The sequence below is a fragment of the Chlorocebus sabaeus genome, chromosome 2, assembly GCF_047675955.1.
Source record: "Chlorocebus sabaeus isolate Y175 chromosome 2, mChlSab1.0.hap1, whole genome shotgun sequence".
NCBI lineage: Eukaryota > Metazoa > Chordata > Mammalia > Primates > Cercopithecidae > Chlorocebus > Chlorocebus sabaeus.
In genome coordinates, this window is record NC_132905.1 from 95,473,529 (window position 1) to 95,498,010 (window position 24,482).

The window sequence follows — 24,482 nt, forward strand, 5'->3', positions numbered from 1 at the left end:
GGGAGTGAGGGGTGAAGTGAGGGGGTGAAGGGGTGAGTGAGGGGGTGAGGGTGAGTGAGGGGGTGAAGGTGAGTGAGGGGGGTGAAGAGGGAGGGTGAGTGAGGGGTGAGGGGTGAATGAGGGGGTGAAGGGTGAGTGAGGGGGTGAGGTGCGTGAGGGAGTGAGGGGTGAGTGAGGGGTGGAGGGGTGAGAGGGGTGAGTGAGGGGGTGAGGGAGGGGGTGAGGGGGGTGAGTGAGGGGGGTGAGGGGGTGCAGTGAGGGGGTGAGGGAGTGAGTGAGGAGTGAGGAGGGTGAGTGAGGGCGTGAGGGGTGTGAGTGAGGGGTGAGTGAGGGGTGAGGGGTGAAGGGGTGAGTGAGGGGGTGAAGGGTGAGTGGAGGGGGTGAGAGAGGGTGAGTGAGGGAGGTGAGGGGGTGAGTGAGGGGAGTGAGGGGTGAGTGAGGGGAGGGGGTGAGTGAGGGGGTGAAGGGTAGTGAGGATGAGGGGTGAAGTGAGGCGGGTGAAGGGTGAGTGAGGGGTGAGGGTGAGTGAGGGGGTGACGTGAGGGTGAGTGAGGGGGTGAGGAGGAGGGGTGAGTGAGGGGAGTGAGGGGGTGAGTGAGGGGTGAGGGGTGAGTGAGGGGGTAGAGGGGGTGAGGTGAGGGGGTGAGGGGGTGAGGGGGTGAGGGGTGAAGTGAGGGGTGATGAGGGTGAGTGAGGAGGGTGAGTGAGGGTGAGGTGTGAGGGGGTGAGGGGGGTGAGTGAGGGGGTGAGGGGGTGAGTGAGGGGGTGAGGGGGTGAGGGGGGGGTGAGGGGTGAGTGAGGGGTGAGGGGAGAGGGAGGGGATGAGGGTGAGTGAGGGTTGAGGGTGAGTGAGGGGTGAAGGGAGTGAGGGGTGAGGGGTGAGAGTGAGGGGGTGAGGGGGTGAGTGAGGGGGTGAGGAGGGGAGTGAGGGGGTAGAGGGGGTGAGGGTGAGGGGTGATGAGGGGGTGAGGGTGAGGAGGGGAGGTGATGAAGGGTGAGTGAGGGGGTGAGGGGTGAGTGGGGAGTGAGGGGGTGAGGGTGATGGGGGGTGAGGGGGTGAGTGAGGGGTGAGGGGAGGGTGAGGGGTGAGGGGTGAGGGGTGAGTGAGGGGTGAAGGGTGAGTGAGGGGGGTGAGGGGTGAGTGAGGGAGTGAGGGGTGAGTGAGGGGGTGAGGGGGTGAGTGAGGGGGTGAGGGTGATGGGTTGAGGGGTGATAGAGGGTGAGTGAGGGGGATGAAGGGTGAGTGAGGGGGTGAAGGGGTGAGTGAGGGGGTGAGAGGTGAGTGAGGGAGTGAGAGGGGTGAGTGAGGGGGTGATAGAGGGTGAGGTGAGGGGGTGAGGGGGTGAGTGAGGGAGTGAGGGTGATGAGGGGTGAAGGGTGAGTGAGGGGGTGAAGGGTGAGTGAGGGAGTGAGGGGGATGGAGTGAGGGGGTGAGAGGGGTGAGTGAGGGGTGAGGGGTGAGAGGGGGTGAAGGGTGAGGGGGGTGAAGGGGTGAGTGAGGGGGGTGGAGGTGTGAGGGTGAGGGGTGAGTGAGGGGTGAGTGAGGGGGTGAGTGAGGGTGAGGGGGTGAGGTGAGTGAGGGGGTGAAGGGTGAGTGAGGGGTGAGGAGGGTGAGAGGGTGAGGTGAGGGAATGAGGATGAGGGATGAGGGTGAGGGTGAGGGTGAGTGAGGGGGTGAGGGTGAGTGAGGGAGTGAGGGGAGTGAAGAGGGGTGAAGGGTGAGAGGGGGTGAGGGGTGAGTGAGGGTGTGAGGGGTGAGGGTGGTGAAGGGTGGTGTGAGTGAGGGGGGTGAAGGGTGAGGGGAAGTGAGGGTGAAGGGTTGAGGGAGGGGTGAAGGGGTGAGGGAGGTGGAGTGGTTAGGAGAGGTTGAGGGGATGAGTGCGGTGTTGAAGGGTGAGTGAGGGGTGAGTGAGTGAGGGAGTGGAGGAGGGTGAGTGAGGGGTCGGAGGGAGTGAGGTGGTGAAGGGTGAGTGAGGGGGTGAGGGGTGAATGAGGGGGTGAGAGGGGTGAGTGAGGGAGTGAGGGGTGAGTGAGGGGGTGAAGGGTGAGTGAGTGGGTGATAGAGGGTGAGTGAGGGAGTGAGGGGTGAATGAGGGGGTGAAGGGTGAGTGAGGGGGTGAAGGGTGAGGGGGTGAGAAGAGGGTGAGTGAGGGAATGAGGGGTGAGGGAGGGAGGGGAGGGGTGAGTGAGGGGGTGAGAGGGTGAGTGAGGGAGTGAGGGGTGAATGAGGGATGAACGGTGAATGAGGGGATGAAGGGTGAGTGAGGGAGGGTGAGGGGGTGAAGGGTGAGTGAAAGGGTGTGAGGTGAAAGGGTGAAGGGTGAGTGAGGGGGTGAGGGGAGTGAGTGAGGGAGTGTGGGGTGAATGAGGGGGTGAAGGGTGAATGAGGGGGTGAAGGGTGAGGGAGGGAGTGAAGGGTGAGGGAAGGAGTGAGGGTGAGGGAGGGGTTGAGGAGATGAGTGCGGGGTTGACGGGTGAGTGAGGGTGTGAGGGGGTGAGTGAGGGAGTGAGGGGTGAGTGAGGGGGTCGAGGGGGTGAGGAGTGAGGGTGAGTGAGGGGGTGAGGGGTGAATGAGGAGGGGGGTGAGAGGGGTGAGTGAGGGAGGTGAAGGGTGAGGGGGTGAGGGGTGAGGTGAGGGGGTTGAGGGGGGTGCTGAGGGGTGAGGGGGTGAGGGGGTGAGTGAGGGGGTGAGGTGGGTGAGGTGAGGGGGTGAGGGTGAGGTTGGGGTGAGTGAGGGGGTGAGGGTTGAGGGGGTTAGAGGGTGATTGAGGGGTTGAGGGGGTGATAGTGGGGATGAAGGGTGAGTCAGGGGTGAGTGGTGAATGAGGGGTTGAGGGGGTGATGAGGGTGAGTGAGGGGATGAAGGGTGAGTGAGGGGGTGAGGGGATGAGGGGTGATGAGGGGATAGAGGTTGAGTGAGGCGATGAAGGGTGTGTGAGGGGATCAGGGGGGTGAGTGAGGGGGTGAGGGGGTGAGTGAGAGGGCGAGGGGATCAGGGGGGTGAGCAAGGGGGTGGGGGGTGAGTGAGGGGGGTGAGGGGTGAATGAGGGGTTGAGGGGGGTGATAGAGGGTGAGGGAGTGAGGGGTGAGTGAGGGGATGAAGGGTGAGTGAGGGGGTGAGGGGGTGAGTGAGGGGGTGAGGGGGGTGAGTGAGAGGGCGAGGGGATCAGGGGGTGAGCAAGGGGGTGGGGGGTGAGTGAGGGGGTGAGGGGTGAATGAGGGGTTGAGGGGGTGATAGAGGGTGAGTGAGGGAGTGAGGGGGTGAGTGAGGGGTTGAGGGGGTGATAGAGGGTGAGTGATGGGATGAAGGGTGAGTGAGGGGGGTGAGTGGGTGAGTGAGAGGGCGAGGGGATCAGGGGGTGAGCAAGGGGGTGGGGGGTGAGTGAGGGGGTGAGGGCTGAATGAGGGGTTGAGGGGGTGATAGAGGGTGAGTGAGGGAGTGAGGGGTGAGTGAGGGGATTAGGGGTGAATGAGGGGTTGAGGGATTGATAGAGGGTGAGTGAGGGGGTGAGGGGGTGAGTGAGGGGGTGAGGGGGTGAGTGAGGAGTGAGGGGTGAGTGAGGCGGTGAAGGGTGAGTGAGGGGGGTAAGGGGGTGCATGAGGGGATGAGGGGTGAATGAGGGGTTGAGGGGGTGATAGAGGGGTGAGTGAGGGGGTGAGTGGTGAAGAGGCCTGCTGCCTTCCTGCTTCCTGTTGCAAGTGTCTTCTCCACCAGGAGGTGAGTACATGGGCAGAGGGCAGGGCGGGTACCACGTGCCCTTGGAGCTGTGCTGGACCCCAACTCAGGACCTAAATAAGACCTGAACTAGCCCTGCTGGGATGACTGTGTCAGCGCCTTCCACCTCTTCAAATGAAAAGCTGAGCTCCGGACCATGGCCCCACAACAGCACTGGGCCATCCCAGAGGAGGAGAGCGATGGCGGCTTCCACATTTGCAAACGGTTTGGAAACTGTAAGCACTCCAAACACAGAGATGGGTACACCCAAGTCTAAGCCACTGTCCAAAATTCAGGAGAGAAGAGGCAAGAGCGCTGTTGTTCTACGGGTTTGTCCCTCTTCCCAGGTCCCACTGGCTGATGGGTGCCTGGTGGCCACACCATGGTGCTGGACCACAGCCCTGCAGATGCTCCAAGTCCACATTAGGTGGCTGCCAGGGCTCACTAACGCCACCCCCTTCACTTTCTGGAGAAAGAGACCTGCCACGCCTCCAGCTCATGGGTGGCATAAAGCGTAGTGCTTTGTCAGCTACCTCAGTGGGCCTGACCTCAGGGGGTGTCCCTTGGACCCAAGGCTGAAGGTGTCTGCAGGCCATGGAAATCCAAACCAAGAGCTTCTTGGAAAGAGCGAGAGGCCGCTGGGCACATCTCAACCCGTGACCCCACGTTCTTCCTTCCCACGCCCCAGAGACACAGGGAGTACTGAAAGTAGAGAGCATTTCCTAGTTAGAAGTATCAAAAGGGGGACTCCAGATAAACTTACCTATACAGCGTAAAGAAACCACTGCTTTTGAAGAACAGGCATCACTACAAAAAGAACAAGGGAAATTCTTGTCACGATACTGAGGAGTCACCTGCCTCTCACATGCTCAGAAATCAGTCATTTCTTCTGATGTTCCCTCTCCTGTCTTCTGAGACGTAGAAGGGTCTATTTACAACCCCAATAAGGTAAGTAAATCCATATAGGGACAGGGGCAAAGACCAACATTGAGCCAAAGTACGCAGCTCATATCCCCACTGTGTGACCTTGGGCAAGTTACTCAACCTCTCTTAAAATTGTACCAACTCCTAAGGTAGTTGTGAGGGTAAGCATACGATAACGCTAGTTTTTCTTTTTCCTCTTGGAATTTAAAATCATCTTCTAATTTTGTAAGGAAGCCATTTGGAAACTTCTGGGCTCCTATGACTGCTTTACATTTGTAGTGTTGAAGGTAATATAACCAATAGTTTCCCTAGAATTAGAAGAAATATAAGAGTTACTCATTTGGGAGTCAAACATCCCAGGTTATGGATGAAGAGGAAGTCATTGATGCCTTCTGTCCTTCAGTGAATTCCCCAGGCTATGCTGAGAAGGGAAGTCACAGCCCGTGGTGTGCAGAGCTGGCCCACCCCGATAACTGGGCCATGTGCTCTGCGGAACATAAACAATTTCACTGAGCATCAATATCGGACTAGGCTTCCCATGCCCGAGATGGGGCCAGACACAAGGAGCCTCCTCTGATATGATGTCTGAACAGACAGAACAGGAACCTGGGGGTCAGAACCACAAAATCATGACCTGAACTCTCCTCCTGTCCTGGCTAACTTGAATGATGGACGTTTCTTTACCAATCATAGCTTTAGCCTAGCCTCATTTCAACCTCCTCCTAGTAAAAAAATAATAAAGCAGCCATCACAGAATTACCCCTGCTTCCTGATAGCATCCAATCCAGAGCAAAGCCCTGCTTCCTCCAGCCGCCCCTAAACCACCTCACAGTAGCCCAGGCCCTACAATAATAGGTCCTTCCTAACACCCTCTTACTGAGGCACACCCCCCGGGTTCCCAGTGACTACAGGTGCATTCCAGGTGGACTCTGGCTCTGGGGCACTGACACGGCCAAGCAAAGACATGTTCTCTTCAAGAGAAGATATTTCCTAAGAATCCTAAGGTCGGTAGAGATAGCCCTGTGTGGTCACAACGTCAGGGCACATGTGGCTATTCACAGAAGCCCGACAGAAAACAAGCCAAGAACTCAGGCATCCAAGGGCAACTCCTGCACAAAAAGAGGAAAAGAAGTGCCTCCTCCGCCCACCACCACCGCGGAGACAGACTAGAGTCTACCAGACAATGGCCTGCTCTTCTTTCTTCCTAGCCCTCCAGCCTCCTTGTGAGTTCCCAAGGCTCTTGCCAAGGGATGGCAGCACCTCCTCCCCTCTCCCAGCCCTGCCCGGCTGGACTTGGCTCCCTGATTCTGTGTGTAACCCAGGAAGACAAAGAACCACTCAGCATTTACAAAGTGCCCAGGCAGCTGTGTTTAGCTTCTCCACAGGGACAAACCGCAGCCCTGCTGTTTTGATGGGTGCACCTGGCCGCGCACAGCCCTCCCCACTGGGCTTGCCCTGCCACATTCCCCAGGACAGCAGGCTGCGGTGGAAGTCAGGCCCCCAGACACCTCTGCCAGCGGCCACCAGGAATGCAAACCTGCCCCAGGCTCCTACTCAGAGGAAAGGTGGCACAGGGTGATTAGTTCATTCTCCCCCAAAACATAGCACCTGGCACCTGGCAGGCAGGGAGGTGATGCCTAGACACCAGGCATAAGCCCTGGGGACCTGGGAGGCAAGGAGAGCTCATGGGCACAGGACACTGTGTATCTTTCACATCAGAAAACACTCACATAACAGCAACAATTGTAGCAAACATCTTAAATGTGTGCAAAGTAAAAGGGATAGCTAAGTCCATCCCCTCTTCTGCCCTCCCAGCCAGGTCAGCCACTCATCACGTGACCTGTGGCTTCTACCCCCTGGACACACACGACTCATTCCCAGGCCGCCAGAATGCTGCCCACCCCTCACAGAGCACCGTCTGGCACTGCCGTCCCAGGGTTGGGGCTAAGGGGACCAGCCAGCCCAGCGGCCTGGAACAGAGCAGGACTTTCCTTGCTCAAACCAGTGAAGTCCCTGGCAAACTGGGATGAGCCGGTCACCCCAGCTGGGACACTGAGATATTATCTTGGATTCCTAGAACCACGCGCTGACACAATAGATACATCTCTAAATGTCTGAAGAGCAAAGGAAAATAAATAGAGTTGAATGTCAGTGTTGCAGTGTTATCCGGTACCATCGAGGGCAGACGGTAGAGGCTGAAAATGAAATAGCAGAGAACCTCGGCCACTTCCTATGAATAAACCAAGAGCTGCTTAGAGTAACCAGGCCTGGTCAGACTCTAATCTCCTCCCAATGCAAAACTCATCCAGACCGAGTATTGCAGCTTGGAGAAATGAGACTCAGGACAGCGATTCCCCATGGTGTCTCCTAGTTGATTTCATTCCAAAATGTTTCAAAGAAGAAATCACTGCATACCTGTGGTACAGTTTTTTATAGATATCGACATTGCCGGCACTTGTGTTCAGTTTCATAAAGCTGGTGGCTCCACTGTTATCCGCTATTCCTTGGCTAGAGTAAAAACTATTCCTAAAAAAGACAGAAAACCTTATTTATGTAATGGTTAAGGCACAAGCAAATACAAATCCTATACTATGTCATAATACCTCTCATATGACATTCGAAATAAGAGGGAAAAACCTTAGCATTTAGGAAAAAAAAAATCACACATTCTAACCAAGTGTAACGATTTTTCGGTTCAATAACCCTAAAGTGTCAGGTAAAATTTTTTCATTGGTCGTGTTTCTTATCCAGGTTAGGATCAAGAAACGATGAGAAGGACATAGGAGTGTATAATCATACATACATTTAATCTAATAAAAGGTACAGCTGTTAAAATGTCCCCAGTTATCAATTCCACGAGCTTCCTGGACTGTGATTGGGTGCTTTGCTGTGTAATTCTCCCTTGCTGTTTCGGGATGGCAGAGTGACTGGCTAAGATACCAGCTTTCTCATCAAGTTGTAATTCATTCTGATAACTGGCATATTGAATACCCTAAAGTTGCATAGAAATCACCTGGGGACCCTCCCATGGAAAATAAAGTGGCAGTAGAATCCTATCACCCTTTCCCCTGATGCCCGAGGGCTGCCACATCTCCCCAAGCAGTGCTGGGAAGTGGTAACCGCCGCACCGTCCCCCCACCAGGAACCACTGGCAAGGGACACACACCCCCTTAAGCCTTCCCACCTTCCCTCAGAGCTGCAAGCAGGAATGACATTTTTTAAGTATAAATCTGATTGATTGATTCTCTCCCCAGTTCAAAAGCCTTCCATGGTTCCCGAATGCAGTGAAACTGGTGCAGGATTTGTCTCTGCTGCTCTCCGCAGCCCGACCCTCCTTGCCAGCTGTTCTGGCCCAACCTCTACCCAGGGGGTGAATGGACCCTGGCTGAGAGGCATCTTGGGAAAAGAGGCATCTAATGCCTTCAGCCTGCACCCCTGACCAGATGACCACAGCACTGGGCACTCCCGAGCAACTAGAAGTCTATAGAGGCCAAGGAGGAGGCAGGGCAGAGTGGCAGCGAGCCGAGGTCTGTGTGCTAGGCACAGCCCTAGCAGGACAAGTTCCACCTGCTGGTTACAGGGCTCAGCTTTTGGAAGGTGACAGTTGTCCCCAGCACTCATGTGCCAGTACTTTCACGGCGAGGCAGAGAGAGGGTCTTCTCATGTTTCTGCTGTCTGTTCCCGTCACCAGGCGGGTGCTGCCCCGTACTCACTGATAGCCCATGTCCCTGCAGGCCGCCCGCGCGTAGTTCTCGTTCCAGTCGTCTCGGCATACAGGGTGCCAGGACTTCCTCTGAGATGAGTACACCTGAAGGATGAAGTTTGGTCCATAGAGACGAACTGCACGAGAAGGAGGATTTTCTGTGAGTTTCTTTCTTTTTTTTTTTGAGATGGAGTCTCGCTCTGTCGCCTAGGCTAAAGTGCAGTGGTGTGATCTCCACTCACTGCAGCCTCCACCTCCCGGGTTCAAGCGATTCTCCTGCCTCAGCCTCCTGAGTAGCTGGGATTACAGGCATTCACCACCCCATCCAGCTAATTTTTGTATTTTATTAGAGATGGGGTTTCATCATGTTGGCCAGGCTGGTCTCAAACTCCTGACCTCAGGTGATCCCCCTGCCTCAGCCTCCCAAAGTGTGGGAATTACAGGTGTGAACCATTGCACCAGGCTTTGTCCCAGCTTGTATTGTCCTAGCTGCTACCCGAGCCCGGAGCCCCGCGATCCTCGCGACTCCGGAAGTGGTCGCGTAGAGTTTACTCTTTTCGAGGCACTGACCGCACACAAAGGGAGGCCACAAACTATTCTTTTTCTGCAAAAAGTGCTCTCTACATAAAATGATTGAAACAGGCATTGCGTCAAAAGCTTGTACGAACATTCACTGCAGCCCTCTTAAAACAGCCAAAAGGCAAAAACACTCCAAAGGCCCATCAACGGCTGGGTGAGCAGAATCGGATATGTCCACGATATACAATGGAATATGATTCAGTCAGAAGAGGGAATGAAATTCAGACCCAAGCAGCAACCTGCATGAGCCTTGAAGACCTTATGCTCAGTGAAAGGAGTCAGACGTACTGCATGAGCCCACATACTACATGATCCCACTCACATGGAATGCCTAGAGTGGGAAATCTATAGACACTAAGTAGATTAGTGATTGCTTAGGAGTAGGAGGGATGGGCTGGGAGGAGGGATATGGGGTGATAGTTCAAGGGCTTGGGGTTTCTTTATGAGCTGATGAAAATATCCTAAAATTGACTGTGGTGATAGCTACACATATTCGTGAATATATAAAAGTCAGTGAATTATATATTTAAATTTGATGGTACATAAATAACATTTCAATAAGCTGTTTTATATAAAAAGTTATATCTCAGTAAGTTATTTTATATATATAATGTTTTATATATAAAAGCACTGATTATATACTTTAATTTTATGGTACATAAATTAGATCTCAATAAGCTGTTTTTAAAAATAAATAAGATAGGCCAGTCAAGGTGGCTCATGCCTGTAATCCCAGCACTTTGGGAGGCCAAAGCGGGTGGATCACCTGAGGTCAGGAGTTCGAGACCAGCCTGACCAACACGGAGAAACCCCGTCTTTACTAAAACTAGAAAATTAGCCGGTGTGGTGGTGCATGCCTGTAATCCCAGCTACTCGGGAGGCTGAGTCAGGAGAATCTCTTGAACCTAGGAGGCGGAGGTTGCGGTGAGCTGAGATGGTGCCATTGTACTCCAACCTGGGCAACAAGAAAAAAAAAGAAGAAGAAGAAGTGTATCTCATTTCAGTTACTTTTAAAAAAGTGAACAGACACACATCTGTGTGTGTGTCTGGGGTGTAAGGTGGGGGATGGGGGGTAGGTAAGTAAGCAGAGCAAGGAAAAAGAGATTTTTCACAGCATACCCTTTTGTACTTCCTTGATTTTGACCTACCTGGGTGTACAACTATTAAAGTATTTAAATAAATACGACTTAAATACAAAGAAGAGAGCAACTCTTCAGGTAACCTAAGGACTTTGTTGGTGTGTTTTCACCCACATGTGCACATAGGAGAACATCAAAAACCATTCCAGGCCAGGTGCTATGGTTCACGCCTGTAATTCCAGCAGTTTGGGAGGCTGAGTTGTGAGGATTGCTTGAGGTCAGGAGTTCGAGACCAGCCTGGACAACATCGACGAAACCCCATTTCTACAAAAAATACAAAAATTAGCCAGGCATGGTGGCGAGCCCCTGCAGTCCCAGCTACTTGGGGGGCTGAGGCTGGAGGAATCACTTAACCCCAGGAGGTTGAAGTTGCAGTGAGCCGTGATCATGCCACTACACTCCAGCCTGGGCAACAGAGAGAAACCCTGTCGCCAGGGGGTAAAAAAAAAACAACAAAACATTCCAAGTGCTATCTTCGCTACTCAATCTTAAAAACTCCCCACTTTATTTAAGAAACTAAATAAAGCAAAAGAACTATATTTAATCAGCAAATGCATCATTTTCAAGTGCAAACCTTTTTCTGGGAAGCAAGGCTGTGCTGGAGGAAAAGTATCAAGAACATAGAACACTTGGGCCGCTCAAGGGCCGAGCTCCACGGGCCAGAGCTCCTTATCAGAAATTCCACAGCCAGGACTTACAGTGAGGGCGTAACAGGAAGCCAGTCCCCACCAAGGATGGCCCTTAGGAGAGGGGGAATTACTTTAACACGGAAAACTCTGTCTAGAATTCTCGGCCAGCTCTGAGGCTCATGGTTTCTATAGAAAACCCCAGGAGGTTAGGACTGCACTTGAGGGAGGAGAGGAGAACTACTTAAGAGATTTCTGGTAAGTCCTCTGACTCTACAATTCTGAAATTTCTATTTCTAGAAAAAAAAAATGGTTCTAGTGTAAACATGTCAGAGTGTGCTTAGCGGGGACTAAAATGTGAGAGCGCACCCCGCCACCAACGCTGATTCGCAAGCCTAGAATACGTGGCTGTGCTTGGAAATCACTTTTTTTTTTTTTGAGATGGAGTCTCACTCTGTCGCCCAGGCTAGAGTGCAGTGGCACAATTTCGGCTCACTGCAACCTCCACCTCCCAGGTTCAAGCGATTCTCCTGCCTTAGCCTCCTGAGTAGCTGGGACTACAGGTGTGCACCACCACGTCTGGCTAATTTTTGTATTTTTAGTAGAGACAGGGTTTCATCACGTTGGTCAGGCTGGTCTCAAACTCCTGACCTCATGATCTGCCCACCTTGGCCTCCCGAAGTGTTGGGATTACAGGCATAAGCCACTGCACCCGGCCAGGAAATAAGTTTTAAAAGAAGGAGGAGAAAGTAAAAAGTCCCCTGCCGAGCCCCATTCAGTATGCAGCGGGCAGGAGGGGGATGATTAGCACAACCCTCATACTCAGGCTCCTTTCCCTGTTACAGCCACTAACTACCCTTGAAATCACCCTCAAAAATTCATGAAAAATACAAATAAAAATGCAAATGAAAACCACAATGAGGTATCATCTCATACCTCTAAGCATGGCTCCTATCAAAAAGATGGAAAATAACAGGAGTTGGTGAGGATGTAGATGAGAAATGGAGCCTTTGCACCCTGTGGGTGGGAGTGGAAGTTGCTACGGCCATTATGGAAAACAGTATGGAGTTTCCTCAAAAAGTCAGAAACAGAACGGCCATGTGATCCAGCAATCTCACTGCTGGGTTTATCTCCAAAGGAAAGGATATCCGTGTGTTGAAGAGACCTGCACTCCCACGCTCACTGTGGCATTTTTCACAACAGCCAAGATATGACATCAACCTGAGTGTCCCTCGGTGAATGAATGGATAAAGAAAACGTGGTGTATATGCACAATGCGATACTATTCCGCCATAAGAAAGACGGAAATCCTGTCATTTCTGACAACATAGGTGAAGCTGGAGGACATTACGCTAAGTGAACAAGCTAGACACAGAGATACAAACACTGCATGAGGCCACTGACACGTGGAATGTAAAAACATCAAATTCGCAGAACCAGAGAGAATGGCAGCTACCAGAGGCTGGGGGTGGGGGGTGACAACACTGGGGAGATGTTGGCCAGAGGTCACAAAATCTTAGTTAGACAGGAGGAATAAGTTCCAGAGATCTATTGTACATCATAGTGACTGCAGTTAATAAACGCTATGTGGCATATTTGAAAATCACTATGAGAGCAAGTTTTATGTGTTCTTCATAAGACATGTATATGAGGTAAGGCCCATGTTCTAGCTTGACTTGGCCATGCCACAGGCATACACGTATCCAAACATCATGTGGTCTGCCATAAATAGGTGCAATGCTTCCTCGTTCATTAAAATAAGTAAATAGATAAACCACAGAAAATAAAGTAAAACAGATGAGCCCACTCTGTGACAAGAGATAGACCTTTAAAGGCAGCTTGTTTTGAAAATAACATAGTGCATCTCCAACTTTGTTTTTAATTAATTAATTAATTAATCTTTTGAGACAGAGTCTGGCTTTGTCTCTCAGGCAGGAGCAGTGGCATGATTTCAGCTCGCTGCAACCTCCGCCTCCCAGGTTCAAGTGATTATCCTGCCTCAGCCTCCTGAGTAGTTGGGATTACAGGCACCTGCCACCACACCTGGCTAATTTTTAGTGGAGACAGGTTTTCACCTTATTGGTCAGGCTGGTCTCAAACTCCTGACCTCAGGTGATCCACCTGCCTCGGCCTCCCAAAGTACTGGGATTACAGGCATGAGCCACCGTGCCTGGCCTGCATCTCTAACTTTATAAACAGTTTGCTCATCTTAACTGACTTCCTGTGGCAGTTCAGAGCACGTATGGTTCCAATGACGCAGTCCTCGGTGGCTCTGTCATCTCCCTCCCACCTGCTGTGTGCGGTTGGGCCAGAAACACAACCCCTCTGAGCCCCAGGGCTCAGCCTGGAGCAGGAATTCAATGGCATCATGTGTCAGCGTACTGGACACAGGCCAGGCCCAGCCACCCAAAGGCTCCTGGACCCGGCTGCTGTCTCTAAGGTGAGCAGAGCAGTCCCTTCCCAAGGCCAAGGCCGACTCACCACACCGGTTCTCGTCCTCCCCACTCGGGCAGTGTGACACGCCATCGCACCAGTTAGAGGAGCTGATGCAGGTACCTGAGGAGTCGCACTCTATCCCAGAGTCGGAGCACTTGCTGCCCACTTGCAGAGAAAACAGAAGAGAGGTGCCCATCAGGCTGAGAAACCCAATGAGCCTCATGGAGTGAGGAACACAGTGGCATTACTGTAGCTCTCTGCAGCCTCCAACTTTTTTTTTTTTTAGACGAAGTCTTACTCTGTCACCCAGGCTGGAGTGCAGGGGCACAGTCTTGGCTCACTGCAACCTCTGCCTTCTGGGTCCAAGTGATTCTCCTGCCCCAGCCTCCCAGGTAGCTGGGATTACAGGTGCGTGCCACCATGCCTGGCTAATTTTTTGTATTTTTAGTAGAGATGGAGTTTCAACATGTTGGCCAGGCTGGTGGTCTCGAACTCCTGACTTCAGGTGGTCCACCTGCCTTGGCCTCTTAAAGTGCTGGGATAACAGGCGTGAGCCACCGCACCCAGCCAATCCCCCACTTTAATAAGGAGGAGAAGGCCAGGCGCGGTGGCTCAAGCCTGTAATCCCAGCACTTTGGGAGGCCGAGATGGGTGGATCACGAGGTCAGGAGATCGAGACCATCCTGGCTAACACGGTGAAACCCCGTCTCTACTAAGAAATACAAAAAAAAAAAAAAAAAAAAACTAGCCGGGTGAGTTGGCGGGCGCCTGTAATCCCAGCTACTCGGGAGGCTGAGGCAGGAGAATGGCGTAAACCCGGGAGGCGGAGCTTGCAGTGAGCTGAGATCCGGCCACTGCACTCCAGCCCGGGTGACAGAGCGAGACTCTGTCTCAAAAAAAAATAAAAATAAAATAAAATAAAATAAAAAGGAGGAGAAGTGTCCTTGCCACCAGCAAGTATAAGTGGAATAGCACTGGGCCACCTTACTTCCGTGGGGGCAATGGGAAGGACCCTCTCAGTGTTTGCGTTTGGACGGCACTCACACGTCCTCTCTATCACACAGGTAACTTCAAGGATCCACAATGGCGCATGGGTCTGCACCACCCCGGGCTAATGGGAAAGGCTCAGGCTGCAGTTGCAGGAGGTAGGACAGGGAGGGGCGGGCCTGGCCCCCAACAGCCACTGCTGTGCAGTGAGATACAGGTAACTGAGTATGGCCCCAAGGTAGAACTTGTGCTCACAGTGCTGGGTGGCACCAAGCACCCCAAAGCGCTGGGTACATTCTAAATGCTTTCCCCATGATGTGTCAATCTCATAGCTGAACAAGAGAAGGGAAGACAGACAGCCTCGTTATGGAAGAGAGGAACCTCATAAGGGCCTCCAGAGGTCTCAATAGCCCAGAGAGCAGGGTCTGGCTCAGAGCACTGGGGACTGCAGGAGCACATGGTGGGATCAAGGCTCCCTGCACTTACTGAACTTCCAGAGCAGGCCAGCGGCCAGCGCAGCTCCCACGAGGACGGCCCCCAGGGTCATGGTGACGCACAGTGCTTTCTTAGTCTCTGGAAGAAGGAGGAGAGTGCAACGTTCAGACCAGAGTTGTTTAGAAGTCATGCTCTCAAATGTTATCTATTATTTTTATAGTACACCATATTAAGAAATAATTATTTCTTAAAAATGTGACTTTTAATTTTAAGAAATATGATGGACGATCCTGCTTCTTCCATAACACTAAACCTTATGCAATTTGGAGACCAACAGGAGGAAGCTGTGATCTTCAGCAAAGTACACGAAGGTTAGACTCTTTAAAAAGTATGGTATGCGTAGCTGGGCGCGGAGGCTCACGCCAGTAATCCTAACACTCTGAGAGGCTAAGGTGGGTGGATCGCCCGAGGTCAGGAGTTCAAGACCATCCTGGCCAACATGGTGAAACCTCGTCTCTACTAAAAATACAAAAATTAGCCATGCGTGGTGGCAGGTGCCTGTAATCCCAGCTATTTGGGAGGCTGAGGCAGGAGAATCACTTGAACCCAGGAGGCAGAGGTTGCAGTGAGCTGAGATCACACCATTGCACTCCAGCCTGGGTGACAGAACAAAAACTCCGTCTCAAAAAAAAAAAAAAAAAAAAAAAAAAGTATGGTATGCTAAAAGAGGATCTTAAAATAGGCAGATGATTAATGTAAAAAGAAAGAACTAAGACCTCATCCTGGTAATTACAAGCATAAGCAAAATAATAATACCGTCCTCAAAACTATCATCACTCTGTCAGTGGTACTCAAAGCAGAATAAATTGTCTTACCCAAGATTGTTTAGCGAATGGATGCTACTGTCCCATTCGGACATCCACCAGCCACATGTGGCTATTTAATTAATGTTCCATGGAATTAAGTAAAATGATATAAATTGAGGTGCTCAGTCATCACATGTGGCCAGTGGCTACCATGTCAGGCAGTGCAGCGGTAGAACCTTCCCATGGTGTCTCTAAGTCCTGCTGGACAGCACCAGCATAGGCCCTTTGATCCAAGGACAGAAATACCAAACTCAGAGGAAAGGCACATTTCAGATAAAAATTAAGGAATTTGGAAGAGGTCACTGATTTTCTCTAGTAAGACATGGCATTGGTGGTCAGAGGGTAAAGCAAAAGTCACACAGAGTTCGGAGGATAGCTACAGGCACCAGAGAGGCATGGCAGAGTCAGACGCTGGGCTCAGCCAGCTCATGGGCCAGGAGGGAGGGCATCCATCTGCATCACCCCACTGATGCCCGGCAGCCCCAGGTCCAGGAGCTCCTGGAGCTTTCCCTGAAGAAAGGTGCAGAGGTGGAGGACAGAGGAGGAGGGGGCATTTGAACAGACCCTCCCGGACTGGAGAGGTGGCGTGGCAGCCTGGAACTCCGCACCTGGCCACACCTGTGCCTCTGGAGGTCTGCCAGGGAGACAAGCTCAGAGCTGACCCAGCTGCTGAGGGCTCAGTGCCACACCTCTCACTTTGTGACAACATTCTGACAATTCTACAATCACTCTTAAACTGTCACAGGCTTAAGAATTACCTGGGGAATATGGTGGTTCCCATCACCAGAGATTCTATTTCAGTTGGGGATCGGGCATGAATCTGCACTGCTATTTTTTTTTTTTTTTTTTTTTTTTTTTGAGACAGGGTCTTGCTTGTTGCCCAGGCTGGAGTGCAGTGGTATAATCATGGTTCACTGCAGCCTCCACCTCCTGGGCTCAAGCCATCCTCCCACTTCAGCCTCTTGAGTAGCTGGGACCACAGATGTGCGCTGCTCTGCTGGGCTCATTTTTGGTAGATGAGGTTTCGCCATGTTTCCCAGACTGGTCTCGAAATCCTGGGCCCAAGTGATCCACTCACCTCAGCCTCTCAAAGTGCTGGAATCACAGGTGTGAGCCACTGCGCCCGACCTGAATCTGAATTTCGAACAGGCTCACAGATGATGCCAGCACTACTGGTCTGAGGACCATGCCCAGGCACACAACGTTCTCATAACTCAGCTGCAATGATTATATATGATGGAGGTAAGCTAGGGCCAAGGTAGTTCACGAGAGAAATTCCAGATGGCTTCTCTGGCCCATTACCAAGGACACTTTCCTCCACAGATGGCTTCCCGAGTGCCATTTTATCCAAGATAAAATAACTGGTCTGCTGAGTTGACGGCTATTCACTTAGGTATCCTGAACCTCACACTCAGCATGTGCTGACCTGTACAGGTCTCACCAGAAGCATGTGCAAACCCAAGTTTACTTTGCTGGACAGGCATCTGTAGTCAGTGCAGGGTCAGTACAGACACCACTGGGTCCTGGCTTGACATGGCTGTTGTTGCAGAGTTTAATTACACCTCACTGGCTGGGCACAGTGGCTCATGCCTGTAATCCCAGCACTTTGGGAGGCCAAGGCAGGCGGATCAGCTGATGTCAGGAGTTCAAGACCAGCCTGGCCAACATGGCAAAACTCCGTCTCTACTAAAAATACAAAAATTAGCCGGACGCGGTGGCACACCTGTAGTTCCAGCTACTCGGGAGGCTGAGGCAGGAGAATTGCTTGAACCCGAGAGGCAGAGGTTGCAGTGAGCCGAGATCGTGCCACTGCACTCCATCCTGGTGACAGAATGAGACTCCGTCTCAAAAAACAAACAAACAAACAAACAAAAAAACATGCACACAAAACCCACTATGCATTTCCCTCAGTCATGACCAACTTAAGGTTGTCAACTCAGCCCTATGGTTTCTTGCGTTTAACTGCTTGTTTCACGCACACATTTGGAGGACTATTGATCTTCGATTCCCCAAAGCCTAAGCTTTAAGCTGTGGGTCTGCTCCTATTCAATCATCAACCTTCTATGGCTGTTGCTAAAGCAAATAAATACATTAAGTCTGGAAAAAGTTCCTTATACTCCTGATACGTGCTTCTGAATGTGTGCTACTCAATAACTGGGAGAAGAGTTTCAAAGCCAAACATTACACTTTCAAAATGTATACATTTCTATATATTAAATGCCAACAGTGTTTTCTTAAAAATAATACCAGCGTAAGTTCAATTAAATTACTAAATTATTTTTGAGTTTATGAATTTTATAATGCAAAATCATACATGTAGGTTCATATGCTTCCCTTATAAAAGCAACCGATAAGGGATTGATATAACCCCTCCAACTCTGTCATCACCTAGTCTTCCCTGGGAAAAGTGGAAATGTGTCCATCAGGTGGGCCAGGGGTTCATTTGCCCTCCTGGGTTTGGCCGTCACTGGTGGGAACACCACTGCCTGGAGGTGCTGACTTCAGGAGAGGACCTTCATGCTGTTTCTTTGGGAGGTAGCTCATACAGACAGTTCCTTAACCCTTTCACCCTGGCTTCCTTCCATCCCCATAATGGACAAAGACCAGGAGTTCCCAACCTCCACACTAAACGATATTTTGCCTGGAGCATTCTTTGCTGTCAGGGGGCTGTCTTGTGCCTTGCAGGAGGTTGAGCAGCATCCATGGTGCCTACCTAGGAGCAGCAATCCCTCCCTACTTGTAACCGCCCACACTGTCTCCAGACACTGCCAATTGTCTCTGGGGGGTCCAAATTGTTCTGACTGAGAACCACTGGCTTTGACCTACCCAACCACCCCCAGAAGCAGACAAGTGCAAACACAAGTACTCGCTTGGTGCGGGGCATTGAAAAGAGGGAAAGAGAGAAACAGAGAAGGGAGAGGAAGGAAGGGAGGAAGGCTCATGAAAGGGTAGAAAACTGAGAGACAGGAGATGGCCAGAGAGGAGCAGGGCGGAAGAGCCATTTGTGAAGGGTGAGGGGTTGAGAGGAGGGGCAGAAACACAGGAGTGACAGCACTTGTCCTGAGTGGGGGAGAGGTGGGGACAGACAGAGCTTCACAGAGCATTGGCGTTAATCACGTCGATGACTGATTATGTAATGGTGGACCCTTGGAAATTCACATTCTGGCAAATCTCTAACTGTGTAAGTTGTAGAGACAGGATGCACATTTCAGAAAATAAAATAAAAACACTATCAATTAAAAGATCAATACCAAAGATCTTTGGTGTAGCCGCTGCTGTGCGGTTTCCACCTGGGCAATTCTTAGCACTGAAACTAGCCTGAATTAAAAGCTGGGAGGCAGTGCAAGAGGGGGCAGTCTGGAAAGACACGAGACCAAACGAAATGGCAAAGAAAGGAGATGAATGGGAGGGTGACGAAGAGGAGGGACTGAAGTGACAGCAAATAAAATGTAACCTCCAGTCCTCCCACGCTCACTCTGGCCTGCTCCAGCCACCCGCAGGACCCTGAAGCCCACTGAGAAAGCTCAGACACTTCTGTGCCACAACCACACCAGCCAGGTCATTCACTAAACACAAAGAAACAAGGAGCATCTTAAACATGACCTGTCATATCCAGTGGACTGTGTGACAAAGAAAGGTAAGATAGTTGATTTCTGCTCTTGGAAGCTTACCAGTTATTCAAGAGCAGCCATCAATAAACCACACAGCCAAGAAACCCAGAGAAGGTGATCTCAAAAGCCTATGCTGAGTAGAACAGGCAAAGCTGTGCAGGAGAGTTAACGGCAGGCAGAGGTCTCTCTGCAGGCCCTGGGCAAGAGGCTAGAGCTGGTGGCGACAGCTTTGATCCAGCAGGAAGAGAGTGGAAAGCCAATGAAGACAGACTGGCTCTGGCAGATGGAGAAGGGTCAGACCAGGAGAGCTGGCGACAGTGGTGGGGGGAGCAGAGAGCCCCCTGGGGAGGCTGACCCAGGACCTCGGGTTTATTACAGAAAATAAACACAAAGAGAATCCTACTTGAGGTGCACACTGTCCCCGACGGGGATTTGGGCTGCGTGCGGACGGCGGGGTTGGAAGCATGCGTCAGGACGCTCGGGATGTACTGGGGGACAGGGGACGGGTAGTACTGAGCCGGATGCACCTCGTAGACATTGGGGGCCACAGTGGGCTGTGCGGGATAGGGGTTTTCCGGTTGGTATCCATGGTTTTCATAGTAAGGTCCAACACCTGGCGGTGACCCCTAAACAATTGAAAAGAAGATGAATAATATAAAACTCTTATTTGCACTAAAGGGTTCAATATAAATTATCACATCATATCACAGCTGTACAATGATCTTTTAAATTGATAATGTTTTTATTTTGTGAAATTTGCATCCTGTCTGTACAACTTGTACAGTTAGAGATTAATAAGAAAGTGACAAGATATTAAAAGGTACTGCAAGGCTGGGTGCGGTGGCTCACGCCTGTAATCCCAGCACTTTGGGAGGCAGAGGCGGGTGGATCATGAGGTCAGGAGATTGAGACCATCCTGGCCAACATGGTGAAACCCCGTCTCTACTAAAAATACAAAAATTAGCCGGGCATGGTGGCGGGCGTCTATAATCCCAGCTACTCAGGAGGCTGAGGCAGGAGAATGGCTTGAACTCGGGAGGCAGAGATTGCAGTGAGCCGAGACCACGTCACTGCATTCCAGCCTGGGTGGCAGAGCAAGACTCTGTCTCAAAAAAAAAAAAAAAAGTTAAAGAAAAGAAAAGGTACTACAGATTCTCCCTAGGTGTCTACAACTATGTCAAACATTGAACTTATTTAGAATAAAAACTAACCAGAACTTTCAATTACCAAAGTTTTTTGTTTTGGTTTGGTTTTACTATTCATTCCTTTTTTCTTACATGTCCATTTATTAAACAGGAGTTCCTTCATGACAATTTAATACAATATTATTCACGATTACAGTTGAGAAGATTATTTCCCTCTATATACAAAAATACAGATTTGGCTGGGCGCAGTGACTCATGCCTGTAATCCCAGCACTTTGGGTGGCTGAGGCAGGTGGATGACCTGAAGTCAGGAGATCAAGACCAGCCTGGCCAACATGGTGAAACCCCCATCTCTACTAAAAATACAAAAAATTAGCCGGATATGGCGGTGCGCACCTGTAGTTCCAGCTACTTGGGAGGCTGAGGCAGGAGAATTGCTTGAACCCAGGAGGTGGAAGTTGCAGTGAATGGAGATTGCGCCACTGCATTCCAGCCTGGGTGACGAGAGCGAAACTCCATCTCAAAAAAAAAAAAAAAAAAAAAAAAAGCACTATGAAAACAATCAAGACAAGCACCATGAAAAGTCAGTCCTTCAAAAGAAAGAGGGAAAATTGAGGTCATTGTGAGGCTTTGTCTGCTGCTGGGGAGAAATCAACGGCAGCAAAGCTCTGGGTCCCCTGACCCACTCCAGACGTACAGACTCAAACTCAAGAACCACACAAGCCAGGGCTACCCACCCCAGGGCTTCCGCACCTGCTGAAAAGCCAAGCACACAGACCCAAGTTTGCCCAACGGGCTATGTATTCTTTGAAATTTAAAAAAAAGTGGCAGACATTGGGATTTAGTAAAATATAGTAATAATTTTAAAAAGTTGTGTAGAGGTCTGGGTTAGAATCCATGAAGCCAAAATCCTATACTTTTAATTCCTCCAGTCTTTTCCTTGAGTATTGATATACAAAATTATAAACTAGCAATACCATAATTATAATGAGAAGAATAATAGCTAACATTAGAGAACTCAGCTGCTGCCAGGCCCCTGTACTCATAATCTCCTTGAACACTCACCATAACCCTTCCCGCTACCAGCAAGACTGGCACAGGTACGAATTAATATAACCATTTTGCAGAGAAAAAAAACTGAGTGAAGAAATTTGCCTAAAGGAGCATACTCTCTGTGTTATCCTGAAAATACCTCTTCCACATCGTCTTCTCTCATATAAGGAATGTATCATCATTCACTCACCATCTCTTATTAATGGACATTTGAGTGGTTCACAATGTGGGCTGTTAGCAGCTGTGCTGCAAGAAACGTTCTTACAAAGTACATGCATTTTTGTGCAGAGGGCAGAAATGTGTAGCTACATCCCTTTAAATGAAATTTCTGGGCCAGAATGTGGCCATACAGAAACGTGAAAGGAACTGCCTAGAAGTAGCATTTTATTCTCAGCTCCGTCCTTCAGTTGGTGCCTACCTTCTTAGAATGACCATCTCCCCTTCCTCAGCCTACTTAAAAATTGCCTTCCCAAGGCCTACCCTGTCAAGACTCGCCCCGAAGAGGCCACTCTGGGCCCCACCAGCCCACATCTTCCCCTTCTTTCAGTTCTCCCCAGTTACTTGTTGGCTGGGCCACTCTGGGAGGCCACATTTTTCCTCTTATCTGTATCTAAGGGCCCTCATACAAAACTTTTACCCATTAATTAATTTCTGCCCCTTGTCTCTCTCGCTCGCTCCTTTTTTTTTTTTTTAGATAGTATTTCCCTCTTGTTGCCCAGGTTGGAGTGCAGTGGCACGATCTTTATTCACCACAACCTCTGCTTCCCAGGTTCAAGCGATTCTCCTGCCTCAGCCACCTGAGTAGCTGGGATTACAGACATGTGCCACCACACCCGGCTAATTTTTGTATTTTTAGTAGAGATGGGGTTTCTCCATTTTGGTCAGGCTGATCTTGAACTCCCAACCTCAGATGATCTGCCTGCCTCGGCATCCCAAAGTGCTGGAATACAGGTGTGAGTCACTGTGCCCAGCCTGCCCCTTGTCTCTTGTTGACCTCAGAGAATGACAGCAAGTTTGTACTCAATGGACAGGTGTTCTGAGCAGAGGCAGCATAGCTCTTAGAACTTTAAATGAGGCCTCCAGGGAAACTGATTATCATGGAATGAGCCAAACAAGGCTTGCAGAGTTCACGTCCACTTAATAACTCACTAATGCTATCCTTCAAAAGTCCGAAGATTACAACTCTGAACCAGAGCGGCACACAGAGGGAAAACACAAGGTAATCTCTCATCTAAATGAGGGAGCCAGAGGCTGCAATCTCAGCCATCTAAGAATTTGCCATCCACTAGCAAGGGCTGCAGTAAGCAAGGAGGTTTGTCCCTGAAAATTCCTGAGCAGTGGACTTGAAATTAAACACAGACCCAGTAAAACATGAATATCAGTAACAAATAAAGGAGAAAACAAGGTCTGTTTTCCAGATATAGAATCTATGAAGTGTTTAAAACTCTTTACTAAGTGCACTTATTTTAGGTAGAAGGCAAATGGGTCAGTTACAATGGGGAGCAGAGATTAGCCACATTTGTCTCCAAAGGCAGTGGGCTCCAGGGAGAGGGAGGGAGAGGCAGGGAGAGGGAAGGAGAGTGAGAGAGAGGGAGAGAGAGGGAGGGAGAGGGAGGGAGAGGGAGGGAGAGGGAGGGAGAGGGAGGGAGAGGGAGAGGCAGAGGCAGAGGCAGAGGCAGAGGCAGAGGCAGAGGCAGAGGGAGAGGGAGAGGGAGAGGGAGAGGGAGAGGGAGAGGGAGAGGGAGAGGGAGAGGGAGAGGGAGAGGGAGAGGGAGGGCCCACCCATGCCTCATGCAGTTATGACTTTTCCTAGTCCTTCAGTTGGGCATCAATAGGATCCCACGTGGGTCTCTTCCCTGGGACATACCCCCGTTATCGCCATCCTGCCTCATCTGTCCCCACTCCTTGTCCCTGCCCTCTGCCTCGCAAAGCAGGAAGGGACAAGGTTAAGGTGAGAATGCGTATCACTCACGTCTACCCAACAGCCATGGCTTTTGCGACTCACCTGGGCAGCTGTGTGGCTGTGCCCCAAATCACTCTTTCTAGAGGGTGCCTTGAACAGCATCTGCATGGCCCAGCATTCCCTACAAATAGCCCTTGCAATTGCTGACCCGTAAACACTGTTGGGAATAACAGAAGGGACAAGGGAACAAAGAAAAGGCCAGGAAGGTAATAATTAACCACTTACTGAGTTCAAAGCCATCTTGCTTTTATCAACAGCATCGAGTAATGATAGGTATCTGGAATGTTCAGTATGACCTAGAAGAAAGAATTACAGCACTGTAATATTTCCATATCAGTTAGTTTTTAGAAGATAAATCCAGAAAGAACTAGAAGAATCTCTAGATGAAGGTTACCTAGAACAAAGACCAGTGTTGCCTGCTGACCTTTGGCCTGCATCTTCACCACTGCTTCCCCACATCCCTCCATATTTAAGGACTTTGGGACCCACTTGTACCTTAGAGGTAACAGCAGAAGCACTCTCCTCAGGGATCAGAGTGGGGAGGAGGATGGGTGCAATTATAAGTGCTGCGGCCAGGACAGCCTGACCGGGAAAAAGAAGGAACACACTCAATGACTTAGACATCCATCGGGAAGGACTCTCAGGGGACTGCCTGGGACTCAAGGCCACCCACAACTCCACTGCCACTAAGCCCAGGCATCCTGCTAGATTTAACCCAGTTCTCACCAGGCAGCTATGATCTCCCCTATATAGAACATCTACTCAAGGGAGACTGCATGGGATAAAAATGCTGAAGAAACACGACAAGGTGACTAAACCCATCAGGGTTGACAGAGGTTAAGGACAAGATGGGCTCAGAAGGGAAAGGCCTGGGCGAGTTCCTGGCGACACAGCTCCCTGGAAGTGTCACAGGTGAGTTACTGAACCTTGTTGAAATCTCAGGGTCCTCATAGGAAAACGGACAGAGCAATCGCCACTGTTGTGTTAAGCTGAGGGTTCCAGGAGAGTGGGGAAGGAGTGCCTCACAGTACCAGGAACTAAGGAAGAGCAGGTGCAATCAGACCGTCTTTCCCAGAGAACGTCCACAGGCACTGCCAGTAGCCACCCACCGCCCAGCGGGTGGTCCAGGGCTCAGCACCAGACACAGCTCAAGGTTGACGTTTTAAAGCTGGCCATGTGGGCCCTCCCAATTTTTAATAGATACGTACGTTTAAAAGAATCCATAAAACATGCCCACAGTGACTCCATTTACCCCAAACCCAAAAAAGAAAGAAATTCAGAGTCCACCATTTTGACCATT

The 24,482-nt window shown here is 50.6% G+C and overlaps 1 protein-coding gene across 1 annotated transcript in view; it reads right to left on the reverse strand.

The window, feature by feature from the left end:
- TMPRSS2 (transmembrane serine protease 2) overlaps positions 1–21,750 on the reverse strand; it is a 32,332-nt gene extending 10,582 nt beyond the window's left edge. The window contains exons 1-7 of the mRNA XM_073004949.1: positions 21,700–21,750; positions 19,425–19,647; positions 14,596–14,682; positions 13,168–13,287; positions 8,353–8,479; positions 7,055–7,165; positions 4,479–4,522 (exon numbers count right to left, since the gene is read on the reverse strand). Of these exons, the coding sequence (XP_072861050.1) occupies positions 4,479–4,522; positions 7,055–7,165; positions 8,353–8,479; positions 13,168–13,287; positions 14,596–14,682; positions 19,425–19,647; positions 21,700–21,750 (763 nt within the window). The remainder of the gene's footprint in view (positions 1–4,478; positions 4,523–7,054; positions 7,166–8,352; positions 8,480–13,167; positions 13,288–14,595; positions 14,683–19,424; positions 19,648–21,699) is intronic.
- Between the last annotated feature and the right edge of the window lie 2,732 nt (positions 21,751–24,482).